The sequence below is a fragment of the Felis catus genome, chromosome A3, assembly GCF_018350175.1.
Source record: "Felis catus isolate Fca126 chromosome A3, F.catus_Fca126_mat1.0, whole genome shotgun sequence".
Lineage (NCBI taxonomy): Eukaryota > Metazoa > Chordata > Mammalia > Carnivora > Felidae > Felis > Felis catus.
Window position 1 is genome coordinate 117,688,429 of NC_058370.1, and position 24,457 is coordinate 117,712,885.

General features: G+C 44.5%; 1 protein-coding gene across 11 annotated transcripts in view; it reads right to left on the reverse strand.

Moving 5' to 3' along the window:
- Positions 1–24,457, reverse strand: part of BABAM2 (BRISC and BRCA1 A complex member 2) — a 425,146-nt gene that overhangs the window by 32,939 nt on the left and 367,750 nt on the right. For all 11 annotated transcript variants that reach the window (XM_045054775.1, XM_045054777.1, XM_045054778.1 and 8 more), the window contains one exon: positions 988–1,141. In XM_045054775.1, the coding sequence (XP_044910710.1) occupies positions 988–1,141 (154 nt within the window). The remainder of the gene's footprint in view (positions 1–987; positions 1,142–24,457) is intronic.

Consider the following 24,457-nt stretch of genomic DNA (forward strand, 5'->3'; position numbering starts at 1 on the left):
TCCTTCAGCTGGGCTCACAGGTATGATCATATGGTGGTTCAGAGTGAGTGATAAAGTAATAGCCACCTGCCACTCTAACCATGATTGATTCTTGGAAACTATGATTTTAAGCCACTGTTGCTTCAGTCTAGGAGGCCATGGTTCAACAAGACTGGGGTTCCAGACACTGAAGTCTTATCCACAAGGAACACTCAACATACTTTTACATTTACGTATTCTATATGACTCGTGAATGCTTTCCACAGATAGGTTCACGTGCAGTACTTAAATCCCTAAACTCCAAACTCTAGCTAACTTCAACCTCTATCGAATTTCCAACCTACTTCCACCCCTGTGGATCCTAATAGTTCTAAGCTATTTGTGTAGCCATTTATTGAGTCGAGGAACACACAGGCCCTATTTTGGGCAATGGCTGTAGAGACACAATGAGGTATATAATCACTTTGTTCCTTCAGACATTACAGTTCCACGTGAAAAACTCAGTACTGGATTCATGTATTCACTGAAAAAATCCTATTTGTTTACCATCAGGTGAAATTTTCCATTAAAAAAAAAATATATGAAAGTAGTTGCTAACATTTTCATCATCGACATCATTTATCCGCTATTCTATCTAGTACTTTTTCTCCAATCTAAACAGACAGATTTCAGAAACATCCTGTAACCCATTAAAAAAAGAAAAACAATCTACCTGATGAGGCTAGATAAGGGGTTGGCAAACTTTTTCTGTAAAGGGACAAATAGCAAATACTTTTTGCTTTGCAGGTCCTATGTGATCTGTTGTAATTTCTCACTCTGCCACGTTAGCAGCCATGCGAACAGCCACACAAAATAAGTAAAGAAATGGGCATGGCGATGTTTCAATAAAACTTTATTTACAAAAACAGGCATAGGACGGAATTTAGCCTGTAAGCAATAGTTTGCCAACCCCTGGACTAGATAAACAAAATGCTCCTATTTATAGGAAATAGCAACGGATTCACTTACTTTGCTCTTTTGGCCATCTCATTTCCATCCCATCTGGGGCTGTATGGATAATTTTTTTGGGCCTGGGAATAAAGCTGTCCACTGTTGGTAAAGTGATAGACAGATTGGAATGTGAGAGTCGGCTGGTCTCGAGGGAAAAACAGGGGCAGGTCGACTGCAAAGACAAAAGAAAGGAAAAAAAGTTATGGTTTCAACGTATGGGTTAAACTTGAATGTTGGGTACAGGACTCTATCTGAACTACAAACGGTTTGAGATTTAGGTAAAACATATGGAGGGAGGGGCCAAGAAATACCAAAGTGCCTTCCCTGACCTCAAGGAGTTTACAATCTAGGCACATAAATGAAAATCACACATAAAAATAAATTTAACCAACATGAGGCATGATTGTGTGGCTGCTGCTATGAAATGGTCACAGAAGCTGGGCACTCCCAGCCATGTGAATTCCTCCTATGGCATTTACCTTGTCTAGTATTTAGTAGGGAAGTTAGTTGATTATTTTTTTAAAGTCTCTATTAAATCACAAACTCTTCAAAGGTCAGGCAGTATCTTCCTCATCTAGAATTTGATGGAGGGGGTGGGATGGAGGCTGTCCTTAAAAAATGGATTTGGAATGGGGAGCAGGAGGGGCAGGTGATAATCTTTATATTTTATAGGATACGGCCACTGGACTACCAGAAAAAATAAAGTTATCACTTTACTTCCAATCAAGCAGTGAATTCTGCTACTCAGCAGTTTGAAGCATCTCCAGATGTGTTACCACATATAGTTCCTAAACCAGTGGGGGCTCCTTAATGGAACGCAACAGGGACAAATCTGAACACTGCATATGTCTACTGAGGGTAGCCTGATTCCAGTGTTTGCTGCTAACAAGTATTATGTGCTTTGTCTGTTCATTTTAGGGTCCTTTAACTCAATTTTTAAAAATAAAATGACTCCTTCTTAGTTTGAGGCAAAGCAACATTATAAACACAGACTGTTTCAGCAGCACATTCCTCAAGGCATATAATGTGTATTTGTATGAATGTTACCACTTCTCGGGCAAAGAACAGACAGGGACATCAACTTACGAAAATACGATAATGAGAAAAAATGTGCATAGAATTTCCTAGCTTTACAGAGTACTTTTATATACTTTATCTCATTTGATAGTTATAATTCCATGAAGGAGACATTATTTTTACCATGTGCATTTAGCAGACAGACAAACTTGAGACTCCAAGAGGTTTATTGACTTGCTCATGCCCCAGCTAGGTGGAGGTGGGGCTCGAATCTAGTCCCATGGTGTAAATCCTGAGCTCTCTCTACTGGGCCCCATTGCCTCCTACTCTTAATGATACTGGTGCAACCTGCTCACAACACATTCATTGTGTCACGGTTACCATTCTCTGAAGTCTCTACTGTGAAGAACGTACAAGATTCATCTTTCTGGCTATACGAGGCAAATGTATGAAAAGAAAATACATACTAGATAGCTACACATCTGTCACCATGCCAGTGTAGGGTGACATTTGACTTGGGCTAGGCCCTCTAAGCATCCAAAATGATTTCATGAAGGAAAAGTCAGGTTTGCAGCAAACTTTTTAAAAAACCCAGAAAACAAGAAACAAACAAAAAAACTGTTCAGTGTCTTAGACCACTGCATATATTTGACTCTGACTCAGTGCTGCAGGGGGTTTCTACATATGAATCACCACAACCCAAGAAAAGTGGCAAGACTTTGAATGTCCACTCGTTAGTCACATTTTCCATGGGCCTCCGTGTGGTGCCAGCACATGCCTGTTTGTGCCAAAGCAGAGATTTAGTAACGTATAGGAAACAATACAAGATAGGAAAAACAAACTTAAATTATAAATAATTTGATTCAGAAAGCCCCTTTGAGTCCCTTTATATTACAAAGCAGGATTTGTAACATCTTCAGTCATTTTGAATAAATATTGCTTTCTAAAATTAAGTTTATATCTTTTCTGATTACTCATTTCATCTCCTCTAATTTTAGAAAGCATGCCTATTTACACATAGTTTAATTTGGCTTCAATTGTTTATATTACATATACATTTCCAAGTATAAAATGAGATTCACATTAACCCCCAAAGCAATCACCAACAGCACCGGTGAAAAGTATTTAACATGCATGAGCCTCCCTTAAGAAATGCAGTGATTGTGAATAACCGAATTCAATGGCAATAATTTACCAATTTAAAGTAAGTATAGTCATATTTCGTATCAAAGTAATACAGAGAATACCACAGCCTTCATGATTGTCAAGCTATCAGCCTACTGGGCTTTGGAAAACGTTATATTTTTTGTTCCTGTTATTTTCTTTTGTAGGAAATGAGTTGCTGGTATTTTGACAGGCTGAAAAATGATTTTTCCCACCTAGTTCTGAACCATCCACTTTGACCCCCTAAATGCCCAATTAAGATCAGAAACAATTCAAAATGTGAATGTAAATTTATTTACCCAGGCAAGTGAATTGTTCTGATTTAAAAAAAAAAAAAATTTCCAGCCAGCTATATGCTGATATGTACCGCGATTCCCAGAAAAAACAACACTGATTGCATGATTATTTCTCCATGGAGCTTTTTCTAAAAAAGTATAGTTGAAGCCAATATTAAAATCTGAACACAGTAGCTAGATGAACAGTGAAGCAGGAATGGTCAGAGTACTTGAGACCTAAAATCGATAATCCACATGAGAAAATAAAATTCAAAAAATATAATTATCTTGCTCAACTGAACTAAACCATACCCTGCCTGTATCGGTCAGTAATCAATAAAAGGATGGATTCTTTGAAAATGTTCTATGCATAAGAAGGAGTTAATAACTAAAATATTTATGAGAAATGCTTTGCATTTTTCTTGAAAGAATGCTTTGGATGGTACAAATCAGTCAGAATTAAAAAAAAAAAACACAACAAAGTTTGTTTTCCTTATCTTCAAATGTTCTTCTCACTTAACACTTGCCTATAGGCTAACTCATGATTTTTTAAAAAGATTTGACGTTTAAGTAATCTCCGCACCCAACGTGGGGCTTGAACTCACAACCCTGAGATCAAGAGTCACATGCTCTACTGACTGAGCCAGGCAGGCACCCCTCACTCGTGATTTTCGGACGCATAGTAAAATAATGACGGCAGGCCTTCGCACAGCTAACTTGTTCTGAAGGCGCTCCCAGGGCTCTACGCAGTTTGGGCTCATATTAGCTATATCGGAATTGAATATTTTAACTATTGGCTTCCTTTGAACCCAACCCACCTACCGGCTCAAGTTTGATTCCCAGGGTAGAACCCTTCCATTTGGTTCAGTTACTCGTCAGTATTAGTTGGACAACTGCTGCCTATTTCCTTCTTCCCGTATACAGAGACTGAATTTTGGTCAGCTCTCTAACCACGGAAAGGATGGCCCTCGCTTGTTCAGTATAATGTCAATAACCACTTTCCAAAGCATTGCTTTCTTCAAGAACTTGTTGAAACAAGTCACTGCCAAACACTTCCAATTCTGTACAACCTGGGCATTTCACAGGATTCGTTCACAGGGCACCCCCTGCCAGAGCGCAGGAAGGCACCATGAGGCTCTGTACCAGCTTGCTTCATGGTGGATAGTCACTGCCGCGATGAGCTCCACTGCATACAGTCCCAGAGCTAGTGGTGTTCTCCAAGCGCCCGGCAGCCATGCGGCGTGGAGAGGGAGCCGAATATGCATCAGTAAATTTTTTGCTGCCTCTCTCCAAACCATGCTGGGGTTCACACGGGACAGATGCAGTTTCGCTTTCCCTAGTAAACAAGCGTTAAGTGTCCCCAAGTGCTCATCCTTTCACATAAGATGACTTCGCTAAAGTTGCATCTGAATTCCTAAGCCTCTCTAGAAATCTGTCACTTCTCCAAAGACCTCCACGATGGAAGAATGACCTTGAACGGCCAAAGCGACGCCACACCATGTATGGGATCCATAGGACAGCTGCCAGATACTCATTCAGAACATTTCAGGCATAGTTCTAACAAGTTTGATTATATGACCTTTCCAGAAAAAAACCCCTAATTATGGCAAGATTAGGACAAGGTATACTGACAGCAAGTAATGATAACTAGCAGTCTGGCACAAAGGAAGGAGAGAGAATAATAAATATAAACAGACTTAGAAAATAAAAAATAATCCCAGCCTGGGGCCATTCAGCATAGAACAAAAAGCCCAGCCATCCCTCAAGCTATTACCATACTGTAAGTGACGTTCACTCCCCATCTTGGTAACCTGGCAGACACTCTTGGTTCCCTACCAACAGCCATTCTCCATGGGCAGAGCCCTCCTCCCACTCTAGAGCCCCAAAGTGCTGGGTATTTGCTCTCTCAGCCTTCCATGAGACCAAGGCATAGAAATGTGACTCAGTCCTGCCAATGAGGCCCAAGGGGAAGTCGGCTAGGGGTCTTCTGAGAAATATTTTCCTCTCTGAGTAAAGACACGTGTAAGGAGAAGCCCCTGTTGCATTCGTGCCTAGATCTTATCACGTGAGATCTCGAGGCTTGGAGCTGTGCACCCCACCTTGTGACCAGAAGGGGAAAGTCAGCCTGGCAACACTGAGCTGTTGAATTCATCAGCCCTGGAATGCCCAGCTCTGGAGTCCTTGCTATGTGAGACCGTTACAGGTCCTAACTACTTAAACTTCTTTTAATCAGGTCTCCTCAGACTTGCACTCAGAGGCATCTAAAGAAATGTTATTTCTTGCAGCTTCTGTTCAAGAAGGCAGGATAAGTGGATAACCAATTTCAGAAGTATTTCCACCAAGCATGGTTGAAAACATTCAAGGCACATAAATAGGAAAGTTTTAGTTGTCAGGAAAATTCAGTTATGTGGGACAGTTCAATCCTTGAAAATGCCAAACAAATGAGGGGTTAACCATAATTGCTTCTCTGGGAGTCACATCACCAGATATTTTCATCCTTATTCACCAGTCAGCCATTACTTCATTTCTCCGAACCTTCCAAACGATATATTGCTGTGTCCTTGGGTTAGTAGGGAAGATACTCACGCCTTGGCTTCGTGGTGGTTACAGTTGTGTTTCCATTTTCAGTCCTCTGCAGACTCTCCAGTTCCTAGAAGCCTTATTAGCAGAGAGTCTTAACTCCATGTCGACTTGCTGAAAACTCCCCCCTCCAACAATGACTCCATTTGAGGTCAACTCTTCCTAAAAGCATTTTGCTCACATCTCATTCCCAGGCTGCCCCCACAGTGAGCATACCAACCACCTAGGGAAGTCTGCCATTTATTACTGGACCACCCCTTACACCATCTTACTAACTACACACAAAACCCTTGAGACACATGGAATCTAACCACTAGAAAGTGAAACACCACACATCCAAAGGACTTGCCTACAAGAAATATAAAAGCAAAGTTTTCCAATTCAGAAGTACCCCCCTACTTAAGGCGTTAAAAATAGAATGGTATCTCCGCTTACCATCCCTGCCTTACCAGATTTTGTTGAACTGCCTTCAAATTTTCATTGCCTTTTGTAGATCTGACCAGGTAGACAGATTACTTTGGGGGTTTTAATCTTACCAAAATAAAGCCTGGAGATTCTTGAATTTTGCTGTAAATTCTAAACATTCTAATACGGTAGAGGACAGTATGGTATGGTGGAAAAAAAGCGCAGCCTTTGGAGTCAGATAAAAATGGGTTTAATTCCTAGCCCCACCATTTATTAGTGGTGAGGCCATAGGCAAAATATTTTAGCTCTGTAAATCCTGATGTTCTCATCTGCAAAATGAGGATAATTTTTAGCTCAGCACTGCTGACAGGACTGGACAAAAACAGACCAGGTAATAAATAAATATGAATTCCCTTCCCCTTCCTCCTTTCTTCTTTGTTTTGTTTTCAATCTGGCTTTATACACTGTCCTGTATATGCGAAATTTCTAACTAGAGCAGAAATGTTCACAGTGCTTAAGTTTTAACTACTTTGATGAAACCTTCTAAACCTTGCACATACCTTCACATCCCAGTGTATAGTATACTGAAAATAGGCTAGCCTTTTCTTGATGACAGAAAACACACCAAAAACCCATTACACAGGACGGCCTCCAGGGTTAAGGAAGATTTAGTTTGCCCTTTCCCAATGCCTCCTACACAAGGGCCACGCCTCCTCAACGGTCCACTGGTAAGAGGTGATGTGCTCTTAGAGCGGCACACGGAGGCCCCCAGGACTACCGTGCTATGACATGCTCTCTGCCCCCTGATCGCAAACTTTCTCTACTTTGTTTCCTTTTTCCCCCTTTGACACTTCTCATCAAGGCCCACTCTCAATGTCCTCTTTCTTCCCTCTTCTCTTTCTTCGTCTACTTCATTCCACGTGTGTTGTGTGTCAGCCTCTGAAAAGTCGGGTCCAGCCGACTGTCCATCCTGAGACCAGAACGCGGCACGGGGCAGGGGCTGCACTAACGGGAGGGAGGTGATGTGGTGTGGAGTCCCGGGGTGCCTTCCTCCAGCACCGCTCAGTGAGCATCTCCCCCTCCTTTCGTTTCTGTGTTTGTTTCCTTCCAGGTTTACGGCTGTCCCAGATAGTTGGGAGTTACAGGAAATCTGGTCTCTGCTTATATTTTGTTTAGCGTTTGCTTTTGAGGTACTTTATAGATACAAATGAATCATTCCAACACCCAGTGAGACATTCACATAAAATTGTAAGAAGAACCTCAGGATGAAAGGGATGCCATAGTGCTGGCCGGCGAAGAGCTGGGCTCTCTCACCCTGCCCACACAGACGAGCCCAGACTGAATACAGTAGTCTTCTCCTCCCACGAGATCAGAGGTTCAGAACCGGAAGTAAGCATCGGCATCACCGTGGAATCACATAGTGCGGCTATGTGAGCCCTGCCTCAGACCTCTCATTTTCGAAAATGCACCTTAAATGATTCTGATAGGTCTCCCCAGGAAAGAATCGCTCAGACTGTTAAGCTGCTAAGGGTAGGGGCCAGGGATTAGCTATCTCAGTATTCCTAGTATTCGGAACAGTTTGTGACATAGGAGAGACTCTTAATAGATGCTTGTTGAACTACAGGAAAGGGGCATGTAAGGGAACTGCAAATTAAAACCTCAAGGAGATCCCATTTCATACCCATTAGATGGACAAACATTTTAAAACCCAACAATGCTTAAGTGTTGTCAAGGTGGTGGGAATTCTCATTCACGGATGAGACTATAAATTTCTATAACCTCTTGTACAATAAAAGTAAAGATGTACATACTTCAAGACTCAGCAATTCCACTCCTAAAATATTATCACCTGTGCATGAGAAGACACATAGGAGAAAGTTTGCTACAGCATTCTTTGTGGTAACAGAAATTGGAAACATGTGAAGTGTCCAGCAACACGAGATTAGATCAATACATTGTCCTATGTTCTTCAATGGAATACCCTATAGCATTTACATTCAACTCAGAAAAGCATCTCCTTGGGGCGCCTGGGTGGCTCAGTGGGTTTAAGCGTCCGACTTCAGCTCAGGTCATGATCTTGCAGTTCGTGAGCTCGAGCCCCATGTCGGGCTCTGTGCCGACAGCTCAGAGCTTGGAGCCTGCTTCCGATTCTGTATCTCCCCCTCTCTCTGCCCCTCCCCTGCTCATGCTCTCTCTCTCTCTTTCTCTCTCTCAAAAATAAACATTAAGAAAAAAAAAAACATTTCTTCAGGCCTGGCTCCTTGTTCAATCCCTCAACTATCTCTTGCTTCTGTGACACAGTCCAAGTCCCCACCTTCCTGCAGGAAGCTTTTCTTGCCTGCTCTGTCCCTCGGTGATTTCTCCATCCTCCGTGGCCACGTAATCGAGTTGTAGCTGAACTGCTAATAATTCAGTGTACTTGTTATTTTATATCCTCCACACGTGTAACACTGGGCTGGACACAGTAGTTAGTTGATATATAACCAGTGACTGACTGGCATAGATCATGAAAGTGAGGAAATGTTGATTGCCCTAGATGTTTTTATGAGAGGCAGAAAGAAATCAAGCAACAGAGAACATCAAAAGTAGCATTTAATACTGCTTTAACTTTTTTTCTCAATTTTTTAAAATGTTTATTTAATTTTGAGGGAGAGAGAGAAGAGGGGAGGGGCAGAGGAGGCCAGCAGAGTATCTGACGCAGGCTCTGTGCTGACTGACAGCAGGGAGCCTGATGCGAGCGCAACTGAGCCACCCAGGCGCCCCTGTGTTCACTTCTATCTTTAAAAGAACTTAGTCACAATAAATTCCTGGCCTGGGAGGATTAAAAAAGAAACCTGGCTACATTAGGGAAGAATATGAAAAGAATCCTTAAAGAAGTTAAAATGTATTCAAATGCAAAGGTGTTGGCACTTAAAAACTAGGCAAAGTCTTTAAACACGTTTTAATTTTAATTTTAAAATTAATTGAAAATTAATTTTAATTTTAAAGATTTTTTAAAACCTTTTTATGTTTATTTTTGAGAGAGAGAGCAAGGGAGAGAGAGAGAGTGAGTGCACGTGCACGCACAAGTGGGGTAGAGGCAGAGAGAGAGGGAGACACAGAGTCCGAAGCAGGCTCCAGGGTCTGAGCTGTCGGCACAGAGCCGGACGCGGGGCTTGAACTCATAAACTGTGAGCATGACTAAGCCGAAGTTGGACGTTTAACTGACTGGGCCACCCAGGTACCCCTGTAAGGTTTTAATTTTAAAAACTCACAGACACAGTACCAAATGTAGATGATTAGAAGAAAAAGGATACATTTAAAATAGTTAAAGCAGAGGGACTGACACTGGTCAGTTTAAGTTCCAGTCTTGAAAAATCGGAACGTGCTGCCAGGTACGAATCTGCAAGTACTGTGACTGTGCCACAGCGGATGACTCATGTAGTTTTATGAAGAAAAAAAAAGTCTGAAACTAACCTCATCTTATTTTATTTCATAAAAAAGCCAAAGCCAGAGAGAATATGGGGGAGGAGCAGAGAGAGAGAGGGAGAATCCCAAGCAGGCTAGGCACTGTGAGCACAAAGCCCGACCCAGGGCTCAAACCCATGAACTGTGAGATCATGACCTGAACCAAAATCAAGAGTCAGATGCTCAACTGACTGAGCCACCCACGCGCCCCTAATCTCGTTTTCTTAAAGGATCTAATTATGAGCTTTATACTCGAGAGAAAACAGCAACAAGTATCCAATTTGACAGGAATTTCTGGAGCATTTATGATGAGCCAGCTCTGGGAGGCCACGGTGACCAAAGCTGGGTCCTCCTTGTGACAGTGGCAGCATGCCCTTGACTCTCACTGTTCTCAGGAAGGGAGATGGTGATGAGAGCCATAGTAGAGGTAGTAACCACCATGGGGTATGTGTTGGAAAGAGAAGCTCTATTCCAGAAGGCTTAGTAGATGGGCAGGGCCTTGAAAGACAAGTGGGATTCTGACAGGCGGGTGCAGCAGGGGGATTTTGACTGGGAGGGGGAACTGAGGGGATGCCAGGCAGACGGAACAGTATTGAGCAGTCAGAACAGAGAAGAGTGAGGGAATGAGGGGTGGTCAGGGTAAAGGGAAGACAGGCCTGGAGGACAGCATGCCGGTGCAGAGGGGCTCTGGATCAAGATGGCAAACTGTGCAGAGTTGTAAACACAAAGCAAAGAAGTGTGGACGCTTTTCTATGAGCAGTGTTAGCCTTGAACATTCCTAGGGGAAATATCCCATACTACCCATTCCAGTGGGTCAGAAGTTTTCCTATAATTTAAATACCCCCAGCATAGGAGGGCCTGGGTGGCTCACTCTGTTAGGCATCCGACTTTGGCTCGGGTCATGAACTCACAGTTCGTGAGTTCAAGCCCCACGTCAGGCTCGGTGCTGACAGTTCGGAGCCTGCTTGGAATTCTGTGTCTCCTTCTCTCTCTGCCCTCCCCTGCTCATGCTCTGTCTCTTTCTCAAAAATAAATAATAAAAAATAATAATAAGTACCCCCAGCATAGTATAAATCCTCCAGAATGGAGAGTATAATACACAAATCAAGAATAAATTTTATTTCTTCTTAGAAGAGAGCTGTCATGTACTCCTCAGTATGGGGATTGATTCCTCTTTATAAAACCTCTCTTAAAACTTACTTGTGCATCCTTTATAGTCACAGGAGGCTCTGAAGGAAAAGGCTGATGGTAACGGGCTGTTGGCCATTTATGGGAGTCCTCCATTTTCTCTCAAACAACTCTGACTTCCTATATGGACAATCCATACAGCAGGGCCTAAGATTTGGTACTGGATTTAAGATTGGGATGGGAATAGTTGAAGTCAAATATCTGACCATGTTGGAAACCATGCCCCTCAAGTGTGGCTATGTGCTTCCTTGTAAGATGGGGCAGAAGCTCAGGTCACCATGTCATTCTGCTCTACAGAAACCTCCACTTGCCTATTTTTATTTGTGTATTGCACTTTCCCAGCATTCTCCACTACAGATTTATATTGTGCTAGGATGTTAAAATTACAGGAGAATGTCTGACCCACTAGATTTGGTGCTATGGGGTATTTTCCCTGGAAATGTTCAAACATAAGCCACTGCATTCTTGGGTTGCTGTTGGTTCAGTTCTGTCTGGTGAGAAGGACAGGAAATTGCTTATCTAGGTGAAGTTGAAGGTTCAGGTGAAGAAGACACGTGTTCTGTATGTGGTGAACCAGCCTCTACTTAGTAGCTGTACAATTTTGGCATATTAACTGGTCCCTCCGAGCCTCTCTCCTTATCTACCAAACAAGAAAAACTCTAACCTCTGGGTTGGAAATAAAGCATGAAGCGCAGTAGCTGGCACATAGGAAGTGCTTGATAAATACAGGTTGGAGCCTAAAAGGAATCAAGAACAGGAAAGTATGCGATCTTTGGAATTTGACAGATCTGGGCTTGATTTCTACTTTCCCAGTTACACCGTGGGTGCCCTCAGGCAATTTACTGAACTCCCTGAGCCTAGGTTTCCTAATCTTTAAAATGGGATAATACCTACCTTGCAAGACTTTTGAGTGGTTTACATGATATAATAAATACATACGGAATACTTGCCACATAGAAGACATCCATAAATGAGACCTACGATTACTCACCTTTTCCTTAGAAGCAATTAAAAAAAACCAAACAAACCTGAGTCTATAGAATTCCTTTTCCAACTGGACTTTCAGCTGAGAAAATACAACCTATAGATTAAAAGTAGCCAAATTCTTTCAGGTAAGCTTCCAACTTAGTTCTGCCACTATTTATATTTGAGGCAAATTCAGGAGTCCTTAGGAACTCTTCATTTTGAATTCCATAATCTCCTTCCTTCAAAAAAAAAAAAAATCTGGAGAATCTAAGGTCAAATGGGGTTTTGCAGCAAAAGTTGACCACGGACCAGAGAACAGCGAAAGAGGGAGGAAAGAGGGAGGAAGCCTGAAGAACACTTGGCCAGACGGTTTTCTTTTGTGCTTGGATACTGAGATACTCCTTATTCTCATAGGTGCTTCCTGTAAGTTAAAGGCTTTTTTATTTTCTTGCTAAACTATTCATGAGTGGTTTTGCTCTTTGGGGAAAAGAAAAAAGAGGAAAAAAAAAGATCAGAAATATAACCAGTCTTCATATATTTAGAGATTATATTTGGTCTGTGAATTTCCAAGTTTTTGTTTAGTGGTTATCGTTTTGGGCCCAGCTCCTAGGTCATTATTTCTTCTGTGAGAATTGGTGGGGGAGACAGTAGGGGAACGGAAACAAATTCTTCCTTGATAGCAGTTCTAATTAGGAATTTCATCTGAGAAGAAGGTATGATTGCCATCTAAAACATCTAAAATGATGTTTTTAAGTGGTCCTGTTCTCCTACCTAATGACTTCAAAGAGAGTAACTATGTAAACAGAGGTGATCATGTGGAGGCAAGACCTCAAGTGAGTTGCTTGGACAGTACATTCAAACTGAAAGGAATAAGGTAATTTTCAAGCAAAGGTACTTAGAGCCGTGTTACCTAAGGAAGACAAGCATATTCACACTCAAGCTGAGGGTTTTTTCTTGGAAGCTCCAAAACTTTCTTCCTTTTTACTGATTTGATAGGAATCTTTCTAAAGTAGACTTCACATTTACTTCTCTCATATCCCTTTTTAAATGACTCAAAGTGAAAATTATAAATATCAACTCTTAGAGTGGACTGTATATATGGTCATGACATCACACCAGCCCCTACACTAATTGGTATCTGTCACCTGCACTTCTTGGTTCCCTCCACCGTTACCTCCTAGCTCAGGCTATTTCGTTTGTACATCTATATGCTACAGACCGTCTATGGGCAGTTAGGCTGCTAGGGACTTGGGAACTAGCATGCCAGCTTATTACAAGGGATAAGAGCCAGGCCTGGAAGGCTCTTTGTGAGTAAAATACAGACTTTGTGACCCCTCTTTAGCCAACTCCCTTCCTCTCGGCTATGTTTTGACAGGTGTGCTCACAGGGTAGAGCTGAGCTGCAGATAGGTGAGATATTTACTTTAAAATCTCCACGTCCTGTCAAATAGAGGACACACTCGTTAAACAACAGTACAGAAAGGGGTCTTGGGAATCACCTATGCGGGTGATAACTGAGCAGCCTGCAGTATAGAGGGGTGAACTGCTTGAGCAGCCACACTGAGGACGGACCCCACATCCAGCAAGCCACACGTTACTGTGTGTGCCACTTACAACCTGGTGCGTCTCCCAGCAGGTGCTTTTACAGTAGTTAAGACTTTGGGTTCTTCATTACCCCAGCTCGGAAAAATCTCTTGCTACAGACAACAGTTAGGCGTAGGCAGTCTTTTCTTTTTGTGGTGGTTTTTTGTTTTGTATCTCATTCTAATAAATAAATAAATATATATATATTAAATTTTTTTTAATGTTTATTTATTTTTGAGAGAGAGAGAGACAGAGCGTGGGGGGGAGGGGTGGGGAGGGGCAGAGAGATAGGGAGACCCAGACCTCGGAGCAGGCTCCAGGCTCTGAGCTGTCAGCACAGAGCCCGATGTGGGGTTCGAACCCATGAACTGCTAGATCATGACCTGAGTCAAAGTCGGATGCTTAACTGACTGAGCCATCCAGGCATTCCTAAATAAATATATTTATGCTAAGAATGCTAAGAAACAGGAAGGAAATTAACATTTATTGAATGCCTACAATGTGCTGGGTACTTTGTGCCACACGATTCTCTCTTGCCCGTTGTCCCCAGGGAACAAGCCTGTCCCTGGGGCAAGCACGAGAACTTGCTTGCAGCCATGAAGAAGACGGGCTACTCCCAGCCCATCTGGGTCTAGAGTCCATGTTTCTTCCACTGCAAAGGCTACAGATTATATTTACTGCTTGTTTCTGACGTTCTGGAAGGAGTTTCTCCTCAGGGCCATTTTGGCTCATCTGCCATCTCAGCCAGGGGTGGCTATTGGCAAGTAAGTTCTCTGGCCATTGATCAAGAAAGTGTGCAAGAAAGGAAGAAGAGAGACTGGCATGCACAGTCACAACAGACCTAGAGGAGGAATAGGAAGTGTTTGTCTTTCAGACCTTAAAAATTATTCTCAAGGGTACAACGATCTCAGGCTTTCGTGGATTTTTATTTTTGACGTTTCAATCTCCTTGTTTTCTTCCTTTTGACTGGGAAAGCATTTTATGTTCATATCTATGGGGTTTTAATGGCATCTGACATTGTTACTCATTTCTGTCCTTCTCCCATGGTTTCCATAACACTGTATTGATCTGCTACTTCCTTTCCTTTTAAAATGTTTACTGCCTTTTCTCTGTCTGCTTAACAGCCCCTCATTCCCAAAGCTCAACTGAGGGGCTTGTTAACACTGAAGGTGTGGCCCTCAGTTTTCCTCCTTTAGAAAGCTGCAGAAAAGTCTCATTTATTGATACCCTCTGATGACTTCAAAATCTCCATATTGTTCCCTGACTGCTCACCTGCACTTCAGTCTGATAATTCCAGACGCCTGCTGGATGTCGGAACAGAAGTTTTATGGCTTAAATATGTTTTCACATATACCGTCTCACGTGTACTTTTTAAGCTGGGCATATAACTCCATTTATAGGTCAGAACACGGCCACTCGGAAACAGAAAGCAGTCTGTTCAGAATAACAGTTATAGGACGGAGCTGGACCTCAAATTCAGGCCTTCAGGTTCCGAACCCAGTGGTCTTGATGCCATTAGGATGTTCTGCTGTCGACTGGGGAAGAATCATACCACACACGTGAAACAAAAGCCACTGCATGCTCCCCATTCACTCGCATCCAGGTTGGGTCTGATATTCCACCCATATTCTGTCACCCGAGACTCTTTATTCTGTTTCCATCTCTGGAGAGCCTCGCCGTTGACAGCGTATCCTGTAGAGGACTGTCTACAAGGCACGGTACTATCGAGAGGGGACAGGAGAGGGCCGGGGGCCATGTCTACTCCCAACGTGGACAAACACAAGTGGGCATATATATTAAAAAACAGCACCCCACTTTACACAGCTGAATACACTTTGTATTAGGCCTCCCATGCCCACCAATTTAGGTCTGCTGCAAATGCTCATCATTCACACCTGAAGTCATTCACTATGCTTTCTCTGCCTCCAGGAATCGCCTTTCTGCCCGTCCTACACAGTGAGGCCAGCTTAATTACCTTAATTCCACCCCTTGTTCTAGCCCATGGGGACTAACCAAGGTCTCTTGGATAAAAATAGAATTTTTGAATGCTACTGGGGAGCAGCTCAGATGAGGCCTATCTAGCTGTTCCTCCTAAAGAAGGCATGGGACGGCCATCAGCTTCTGGTTAAAACACTGAGACCTGAAAGTTGAAACTCATATACACAGAGCATTTAAGGACAGATGAAAAGAATCAGATAGGAATAAAAAAGAGAGGGAAGTTCCAAAGAGCTTTAAAATAAAGTGCCTTAAACCTGGTCACACCTCGGCAGAGCCTGACGTGGACTCAACAGTCAGCCCCTTCTCGCTGAGCCCGCCTGCTGCCCTTACAATGAAACAGCTCTTCTAACCTGCTCCCCTCTTATTCAGAACCCCTTACCAGCACTCTGTGTGATGGAAAACGCTCTGTTTCTATAAGCCGAGTGGCTCACTTGAGGTATATCATTAATTGGTTCCATGGAAAAACAGGTTTGAGTCTTTAAATGTTCAACTTACTAAGTTATCACTCAACCAATCTTAGCTCGTGGGAAAGTGAAATGGAAACCTGCAAAGGAGTGTGTGAGCAGGCCCCAATATGGCTTCGGAGGAGAGGTGTGGGAATCCCAGGTCTAGACGAATGCTGTAACTAGTGGTGGCGTATCTCGTGTGCGTGTGTGCACGCACACACATGTGCGCGTGCACACACACACACACACACACACACACACACTGCTATCTAAGTTTACACCTTTGTGTATATGTGTGTGTATTTGGTTTAAGCAGCAGGACAATTTCAGACTTGTACAAAAAGAGGTGGGAGAGCTTCTTGTCTGAACCTCAGAGACAGTGACCATGAGCATTCCTGACCATGGGACTGGTCCTGGCCAGTGGGAGTTAGGGCATCTTTTAGGATAGTACCACCTATGGCGTTTTAATGATTAAAAAAAAAATCAGTTATGATTTGGTATGAGAGTAGGACCAAATGCATTATTATTAGTCAAATAAGGAAAGAGTATGTGAGTTTGTACATTGATTTATCAAGTGTCTGAGCTGCCCTAACTCCTACGCTAAGGGAAGGGGATTTCGAGACGAAAGAGAAATGACCTCTGCCCTAAAAAGTTCATCACTGGGAAAGGTCAGTAAACCAAGTATTCACAATACAGTGTGAGAAGTCTGAAGTAGGAGGCTGCATTACATGGTCTGGAGTTCAGATGAAGAGACTCTAGATGAACTACCTGCTACTCAGGCTTTGTTTTCTTTTTGCCTCAAAACGCGCCATCTTTCTTTAGCAGACAATAAAAAGTAAAGCAAGAGACCGATGGCTTGGCTTTGCTGACCTGCATCCCTGCTGAATTGTGCTGAGGTTTCTGGTGGACTAAACCTCAGGTCCAGGGACAACTCGATTTTACTTCTCAAGCTGCCTGTTCACCTGGCCATGGCAGAGAAACAAGGTGCGAACCCTTCAGTGGCTCTGAGGGGCACTCGGGCAGGAGAGTGAGGGGGGCCAGCTCAGTGTATTATTCTTGTCTATATATTTTGCTCATGAGCGGCCAGACTCTATGGCCAAGAAATCCCGTGGTTAAACAGGCTGTGCTGGTCATTGGGACCTGCAGGACCAGATCAGGGTGACAGGCCACGGGGCCTGATCTGAGGAGTGGGTGTTTCTGTATCAGGGCTCAGGCTGAGGTAGGAATGCTGTAGAGCATTCCCGTGCCTCATAAATTTGCTGAGGTGAATGACCAGTTTTATTCTGTTTTCATTTCCAGTAGGTCACTGATAAAATAAAACTGAGTAACTGAAAAAACGATTATGTGTTGGGATGTCACAGCAATGTCAAACTGCTGTACAAGTTTGGAAATGTTTCCTCTCTATTTCTCTGTGTCTCTTCACAGTCGGGTCAAGAGCAACAATCCGTAGCCCACACTTTGAGCCTCTGGAGCAGGTCTCCCGGCACGCTTTTGCTTGTGCCACCCGCCCACTGGGCATCTGGCCACCAGGCTAACCGTGGCTCCCTGAGGGGCTGTCCGAATGGTAACGAGCTGTCCACCACACCTTTCCGTGTGGCTGGAGCTGGCCCTGTGCAGACCTTAGATCCCTCTTTTCTCCTCCCTAGCTGACCAGTTCCTTTCAGTGAGGCTCATTTTCTGCTAAAAAAAAACACCTGTCCTCATGACTCTGCCTAATGCCGTCTGTCACCTCATAGGACAAACAGTCTGTACCACACCCTCTGCTTCTGCTCCAGGAGTCACCTTCTCACTTCTTCTCAGAGCGTTCTTGCCACCTCCTATCTCAAGTGAAACCTGGCTTTCTCTCGTGACCACCGCCTGGATAGAAGCCACTGGTCTTCCCAGACTTGCCTACATACTCAAGCCTCACCTCCGAGAAAAGCATCCCCATTCAAAGCTCTTACCATTTGGCTACACGACCTCTGTCGATCCCCTTTGCTGTTACCTACTCGGGCTCCTGGTTACACACTAATGCTCTTGAGAACCTCTCCACCTGTTCCAAGACTCCTCTCCGTTCTGATCTCCGTAATCATCCAGTGTAACTCCATCACGTGCAAGGGCAACCCACCCAGCACCTGCTTCCCTGGGACCACACCCTGAACCTTCTCATCATCTATTCGTGCTCTAGTCACAAAATTATAACTTCTGAAACCCTCGCCTCTGACCCAATTTAAAAATTCACTGATTCAGAGACAGTTGTGCATGCCGATTAGGTTCCAGGTACTGTCAGGTGCTAGTAATAGTGAGATGAATGAAACACCTCTTGGTTTGCAGCGCTGTTGGCTCTGATGGCTTTGCCACAACTTCCTGTCTCTTCAAAGACGTTAATCCCTCCTCTGACACCTTCACTCAGGAGACAAGCCTGCTTCCAACTCCTTAGAGAAAATGGACACTCGGGGTAAATATCTCCATTTCTGGCCCTTCCTCCCTTCCCACACCTCTTATTTGGCAATATCTGTCTGCACCCTTTCCTCCTGTCTCAGAGGAGGCGAGTTCCTTCTTGCGCAAAGCTTATTCCTTGACTGTGTCCCATGCTCCATACTTTTTTTTATTTTTTTAATGTTTATTTATTTTTGAGAGAGAGAGAGAGAGAGAGAGAGAGAGAGAGAGAGAGAGACAGAGCACACAAGCAGGGGAGGAGCAGAGAGAGAGACACACACAGAATCTGAAACAGGCTCCAGGCTCTGAGCTGTCAGCACAGCGCCCGACGCGGGGCTCGAACTCACAAACCATGAGATCATGACCTGAGCCGAAGCCGGACGCTCAACCGACCGAGCCACCCAGGCGCCCCCATGCTCCACACTCTTAAGTCACATAGGGTTTCGCTCTTTCAACTCTCTTCTCTCTCAGTTTCAACCTCTTCCACTGGTTCCATCTCACTATGCTGCAGAATCCCTTATTCCACAAAGCACTCCCTTGACCACCACCCGGGCCGCCTACTTCCCGTTTGCTCTTCTCTCTTTTTCCAAACTCTGTAAGAGAACTGGCTCAACTCCTTCATTGTCGATGAATCCCCTAACCCACTGACACCCGGCTTCCGCCTACACTAACGCGTGGATGTTTCCTTTACTAGTCGAACACTGTGCACCGGGACATTAATTACCAAAGCAGATGCTTTTCATCCTTGGCTCCCCCACCACCCTGCCTTCCCGGTGCCCCTCTCACCTAGTTCTCATCCTCCCTCCGGGCTGCTCCTCGGCCTCCACCGCCTGGAGCGGCCCACCAGCCCCCAGCCACGTGGCCCACATGCCTGCATTCGCCAGGATGGCTCTTCTGAATTTCAGCCTCACATTTTTGGAGGCTGAATATTTTGAATATCTCCACCTGCTTATCTTATTAACGCCTCAAACTCAATATATTCAAACTCATTGTCTTTCCCCTTACATTCTGGTCCTCTTAAGTGTCTGCTCACCACTCAGCTAGCCCAGCCAGGAATTACAATTCCTCCTCCCTCCCTACTTAAATCTGTGTGTTCACTGAGGCCTGCTGATTCTACCTCTGAAGTCGTTCTAGGGTCTGGCCTTCCTCTCCCTCTTGCCTCCCCCTGTTTCAGTACCTCACATTCCCCTGTCTGGACTGGTTATCCCAAATGGTTTTGCTCTCCCTGGCTTTCTCCCACTTGAATTCATCCTCCCCTCCGCCATCAGACCTGTAACATCACTGAGATAATGTCACGTATTTAAAATCCTCCCAAGGCTCTGGAATAGTAATAGGATGCACTCTGAACTCCTCACACACAAAGCCCTTCTTAACCAGGCACATTCTTTCCCACCTCATCTCCCACTACTCCCTTCACTCAACTACCCTGCAAATGCGACTTCATTATCATTCCCTGTCTTCTGAGTGTGCCGCCATCGGTGCATGAGCTCACTGTCCTCTCCGTCTGGGATATCTCTTCCTTGTTTTCTCCCTAGAAGATTTCTACTAGCACGTACAGACCCAGCTCCAGGACATTTCTGTAAAACACAGGGGTCTGACACTCCTGCATCATACATCTGTATGACACGGCTTCCACACAGTCGTCGCCTTCACGTATCTGCGTACCTGGCTCCCTGACCTGACTGCAAACTCCTTAGTGCACCTACCCGTTTATGGGACTACGGGGCCTAACACAGGAGTCGGTGTGTAGATACTCAAATGTTTGCTGACTTGACTAGAGTGTACACACGGCTTTTCTCTTTGACAACAGAACACGGTTTTTAACCTCTGCCTGCCCTGATGTTCTTAGTAATAGTGCTACATGCACAGCAGGTGAGGAAAGAAGGCAGTTACAGAGGTAAACGCCAGTTGACCGAAGGGGTTAAAAGTGATGGTTATTAAGCAGGCGTGGGACAGAGTACTTTTGCTTTTCATATAGGTCTTTTTGGAGTATTTGCTTTTGTAACCATGTTCGTGTTTCTTTGATAAACATAATAAATACAAGGCTCTTTGTTGGTTATGAACAGTCTATTGATAATGTCTACAAGCCGCAAACTGTATTTTCTGTGTATTTGAAAGGACAGGTCATGTTCTGAGGGCTTAACTCCAATCGGGCTGCATAATCAGCGTGTGCCAACAACTGGGGGGTAAGCCTGCTGTGCTGGGGCACCTGCAGGGGCACCTGGCCAGCAAAGCCCGGCACCGAGAACCACTAGGCAGCCCTGTAGAGAGAACAAGGCATTTGCTTCAACACATGTGTCTACATATAGAGATTATTTTTACCAACGTGTGTCCACACACGTGTGTAGGGTATTAAAAGAAAAACCCTAAGAACACACTTCAAGAAAATGTGATTTTATTTCTTCTAATCCCTGCCACGGGCACAGTGTGGCTGGGAGCAAGCCTGTGAAAGTTCTGCCAGTTCATAAAAACCAGATTTTTAATACGGTAGGCTAGAGATTTCACTCACTCACAAACATTGGTTAAAGGAACGTGGGCCAGAATGCCGGACATGATAGTGCAGAAAGGGGCAGGCCGAGATTTCTACTGAGGACAGTCGTGCACCAGAGTAAGGGACCCAAACATCAAGGTGCACAGCAATGGACAGCAACAGACTGAAGGGGCACATTAGCCAGCGTGGACCACAAACGGATTCTTTCAAAGGCCAGAGACAAAGATACATCAATCCTTGCTAAAAACATCCGATGACTGTGTGGTACAAAGACGTATTTTGCTCTGGTATGTAATTTCCTTGGTACTTAACTATAAAAGTGTATCAGAATTGAATTCGAGTGCTCTTTCTAAATGGGAGCTGAGTCACAGGTACCTCAATGCTGTGTCTGCAGTCTAATGTGGGTGACTCACATCTGTAAAATTCTGAGAGAAAGTACCAACCGACCCGTTGCTGAGTCATCTTTTGCATGGATGCTGGGTTCATGAGCTCTGTAAACTATAATGAGTGATCTAGCCTTTTACCATCTCTTTATTCTTTTCTAAACAGTACAAATTACATCTCTAAAAATAACTTCATCTATGCAAGTGAGTCACTTCGACCTGACAAGCTTCCACAAGTTACCCAGCTAAATTGTAATATTTACTTGCGAAGGGACAAATCTTACTGTCATATTAGCCCCATTTTTTCTTTCTTTCTTTTTTTTTTTTAAGATCAAAATTTGGTAGACTTAGGGAAGGAAGGAGGGTTTCATCAAATGTTTTAAAGAAAATATGGTTTGCTCTTAACCTTCGACATGGGCAGGGGTTTGAGGTGGAGGGGGGAAGGAATTCTTTGGAAGCCATTTCTAACAGCTTATAAAAACAAAAGTTTTAATATTTCAGGTTAAAGATTAATCGAACACTCTGTACTTTTCTCTTAGTGAGGGGTGCTGTTGACTGTTGAGAGAGAAGTATCAGTGATCTTATTTACCTTAAAATCCCAAACTGTGAATTTATGACATTTCTGACGAAAGTACAGCCACGCTAATAAACGCATACGTATTCAACATTAATTTTTACTGTCGCAGTGGCTGATTTCCCTCACCACGCCCTGGATTCTCTAGCTATGTAACTCAGCTTTGGTCTCCACCCATCTGCTGGGTGGCTGTCCAACCCTCAGGCCTGCCTGCTGGTCTTCGGCTTGCCTTTCTGGGCCTGGTGTTGCCAGCCCTCCCCAGCCCTGCCCCAGGCCTGTCCCAGTTAGACAGTAAGTACAATGACTTCAACCAGAGGCAGGAGCCAGTTACCTGCGTGGAGCTCATGCCTTCATAAATTAGGCAGCGATACTGAAATGTCAAAGCACTATTTATCTACACGCCGGCTGAAGCCAGAGAAGACTGGAAGGGTTTCTCGTCAGTGTTGGTCAGGAATGGAATTACTGAAAGCTCTAGGTCTAGAAAGTTCCCAGAGCTATTTCAGCTTCTCCTTTAAGAAATCAGACCACGTGGCCTCAGTCCCTTGACCCCATAAATAACAGCTCCCAGGGAATGGAGGAGCTTTAGAAGAGAAAGATGAAATCACTGGTCCATTTGAAAAGTCCCCAGGAAATGGCCTGCTAAGCCCACTGCCTGGCTCCGACCAGGGCAGAGGCTGAGTCACCTACATCCCTCCCGACTCCCGATCAGGGGGCCAGCTGGAGTCATCCTGACTCTGCTCTTCCCCCTGGTGAGCGGCCAGCCCCGCAGAGGGCCCACTGAGGCCTGTCTGCTCCGGTCACTCCTGCTAGGTCTTCACTAATTCAGCCTCAGTCCCGGCCCGGCTGAGACCTGACCACAACCTGCAGGAGCTCTCCTTCGCCTCCACACCACCTATGGGCTCTGCTACACCCTGGCTCCTCTCTAGGACACAGTGCCCCTCGTCTTCCTCTCACCCCGCAAAACTGATGTTACTTAACCTGAGGCTCTCTTCTCTCATGGGAAACGGGGTGAATAACCACCGCCTTCCAGGGTAGTGATGATGAAAAGTGACCCTGGAAGTGAAAGTGTGCCACAGGCTGCAAGCGTGCTCTGACTACCAGGTCCCTGCCTCCACCTCTGCCCCCTCAGCCTCAGCACACGGCTGCTGAGCCCTACCACATGCCTAATACCTTGAGGGGCACTGGGCACAACTGCATCACAATGTAAAACATCACTTAGGTGTAGTCTTGGGCCTTGGCAAGAAAATTAACTAGAATAATAAAGCAAATACATGTGACAATTACAGAATCATCCTAGAAAATATATGTTAACGTCTCATAATTATATTATTTGGATCTAAGATGGGGGTGATCAGTTTAGAGAGAAAACTAGGGACAGTTTTTGAGAGGTGGTGCAAGATGGGGCACCTGGGTGGTTCAGTCAGTTGAGCGTCCGACTCTTGATTTTGGCTCAGGTCGTGACCTCACAGTTTGTGAGTTCGAGCCCTGTATCAGACTCTGCTGACAGCACGGAGCCTGCTTGGGATTCTGTCTCCCTGTCTCTTCTGCCCCTCCCCTGCTTGCGATCTATCTCTCAAAATAAATAAAAATAAACTTAGAAAAAATTATTTTTCAAAAAAGAAATGGTGTAAGAAAGACATGGAGGTCAAGGAGAGACCACAAAAAGGGACAACAAACAGGCCAAGGCTGAGGGAAGAGAAAGTCGGATGGACAAAGGGAGCCTGTCTACTGGAGAGACTAGCGGGTGCATCTGAGCAGAGAAGAAACAAAACGGAAGTGGTATTTCAGTACGATAACTTGGTGGCAGGGTGCGAGGGCAAGAGACAAACCAGCTGGCCAATGAAACAGTCCTGGCGTGGAGTGGTTATATAATCTAGGGTGGGGGCATGGGAGTGGCAAACACAGGGATAAATAACCCCTTACATTTTTATAGCAATGATGGTTTCTAATTTGCGCCCATGTGATTTAATCCTCACAAAATCCCTGTGAAGTGTGGGATAAGCACCAATCCCATTTCACAGATGCAGAACAGTCTGGGGGCCAGTATGTGGTGAGTGTGGAAACGCAAGCCAGATTTTCTGGCTGTGAGGTGGGTTCCTTCCACTATCCGTGCAGCTGTCAAGCAAGACTAGCTGTGCCTCAGACTTTCCAAGGAAGCTGTTTTTAAAATACAACAGTTCAGGGGCACCGGGTGGGTGGGGGGGTGGGGGGGGGGGCTCAATCGGTTAAGCGTCCAACTCTTGATTTCGGCTCAGGTCATAATCTCAGGGTTTGTGAGATTGAGCCCGGGGTCAGGCTCTTGTGATGACAGCGAGGAACCTGCTTGGGGTTCTCTCTCCCCGCCTCTCTCTCTGCCCCTCCCCTGCTCTCTCTCTCTCAAAATAAATAACTAAACAACACCAAAAAAAAAATACACAAGTTCAGCAACCATGCCCCTCCCTCTAATTCTGACGCAATAACGGAGAGGGGCTGGGAGAAGAGAAAGGCAGGGAGGTGTGGAGACGGCAGACCTTTTCAAGGTTCTGGAGGGGTTTGGATGGTCAGGGCTGGAAC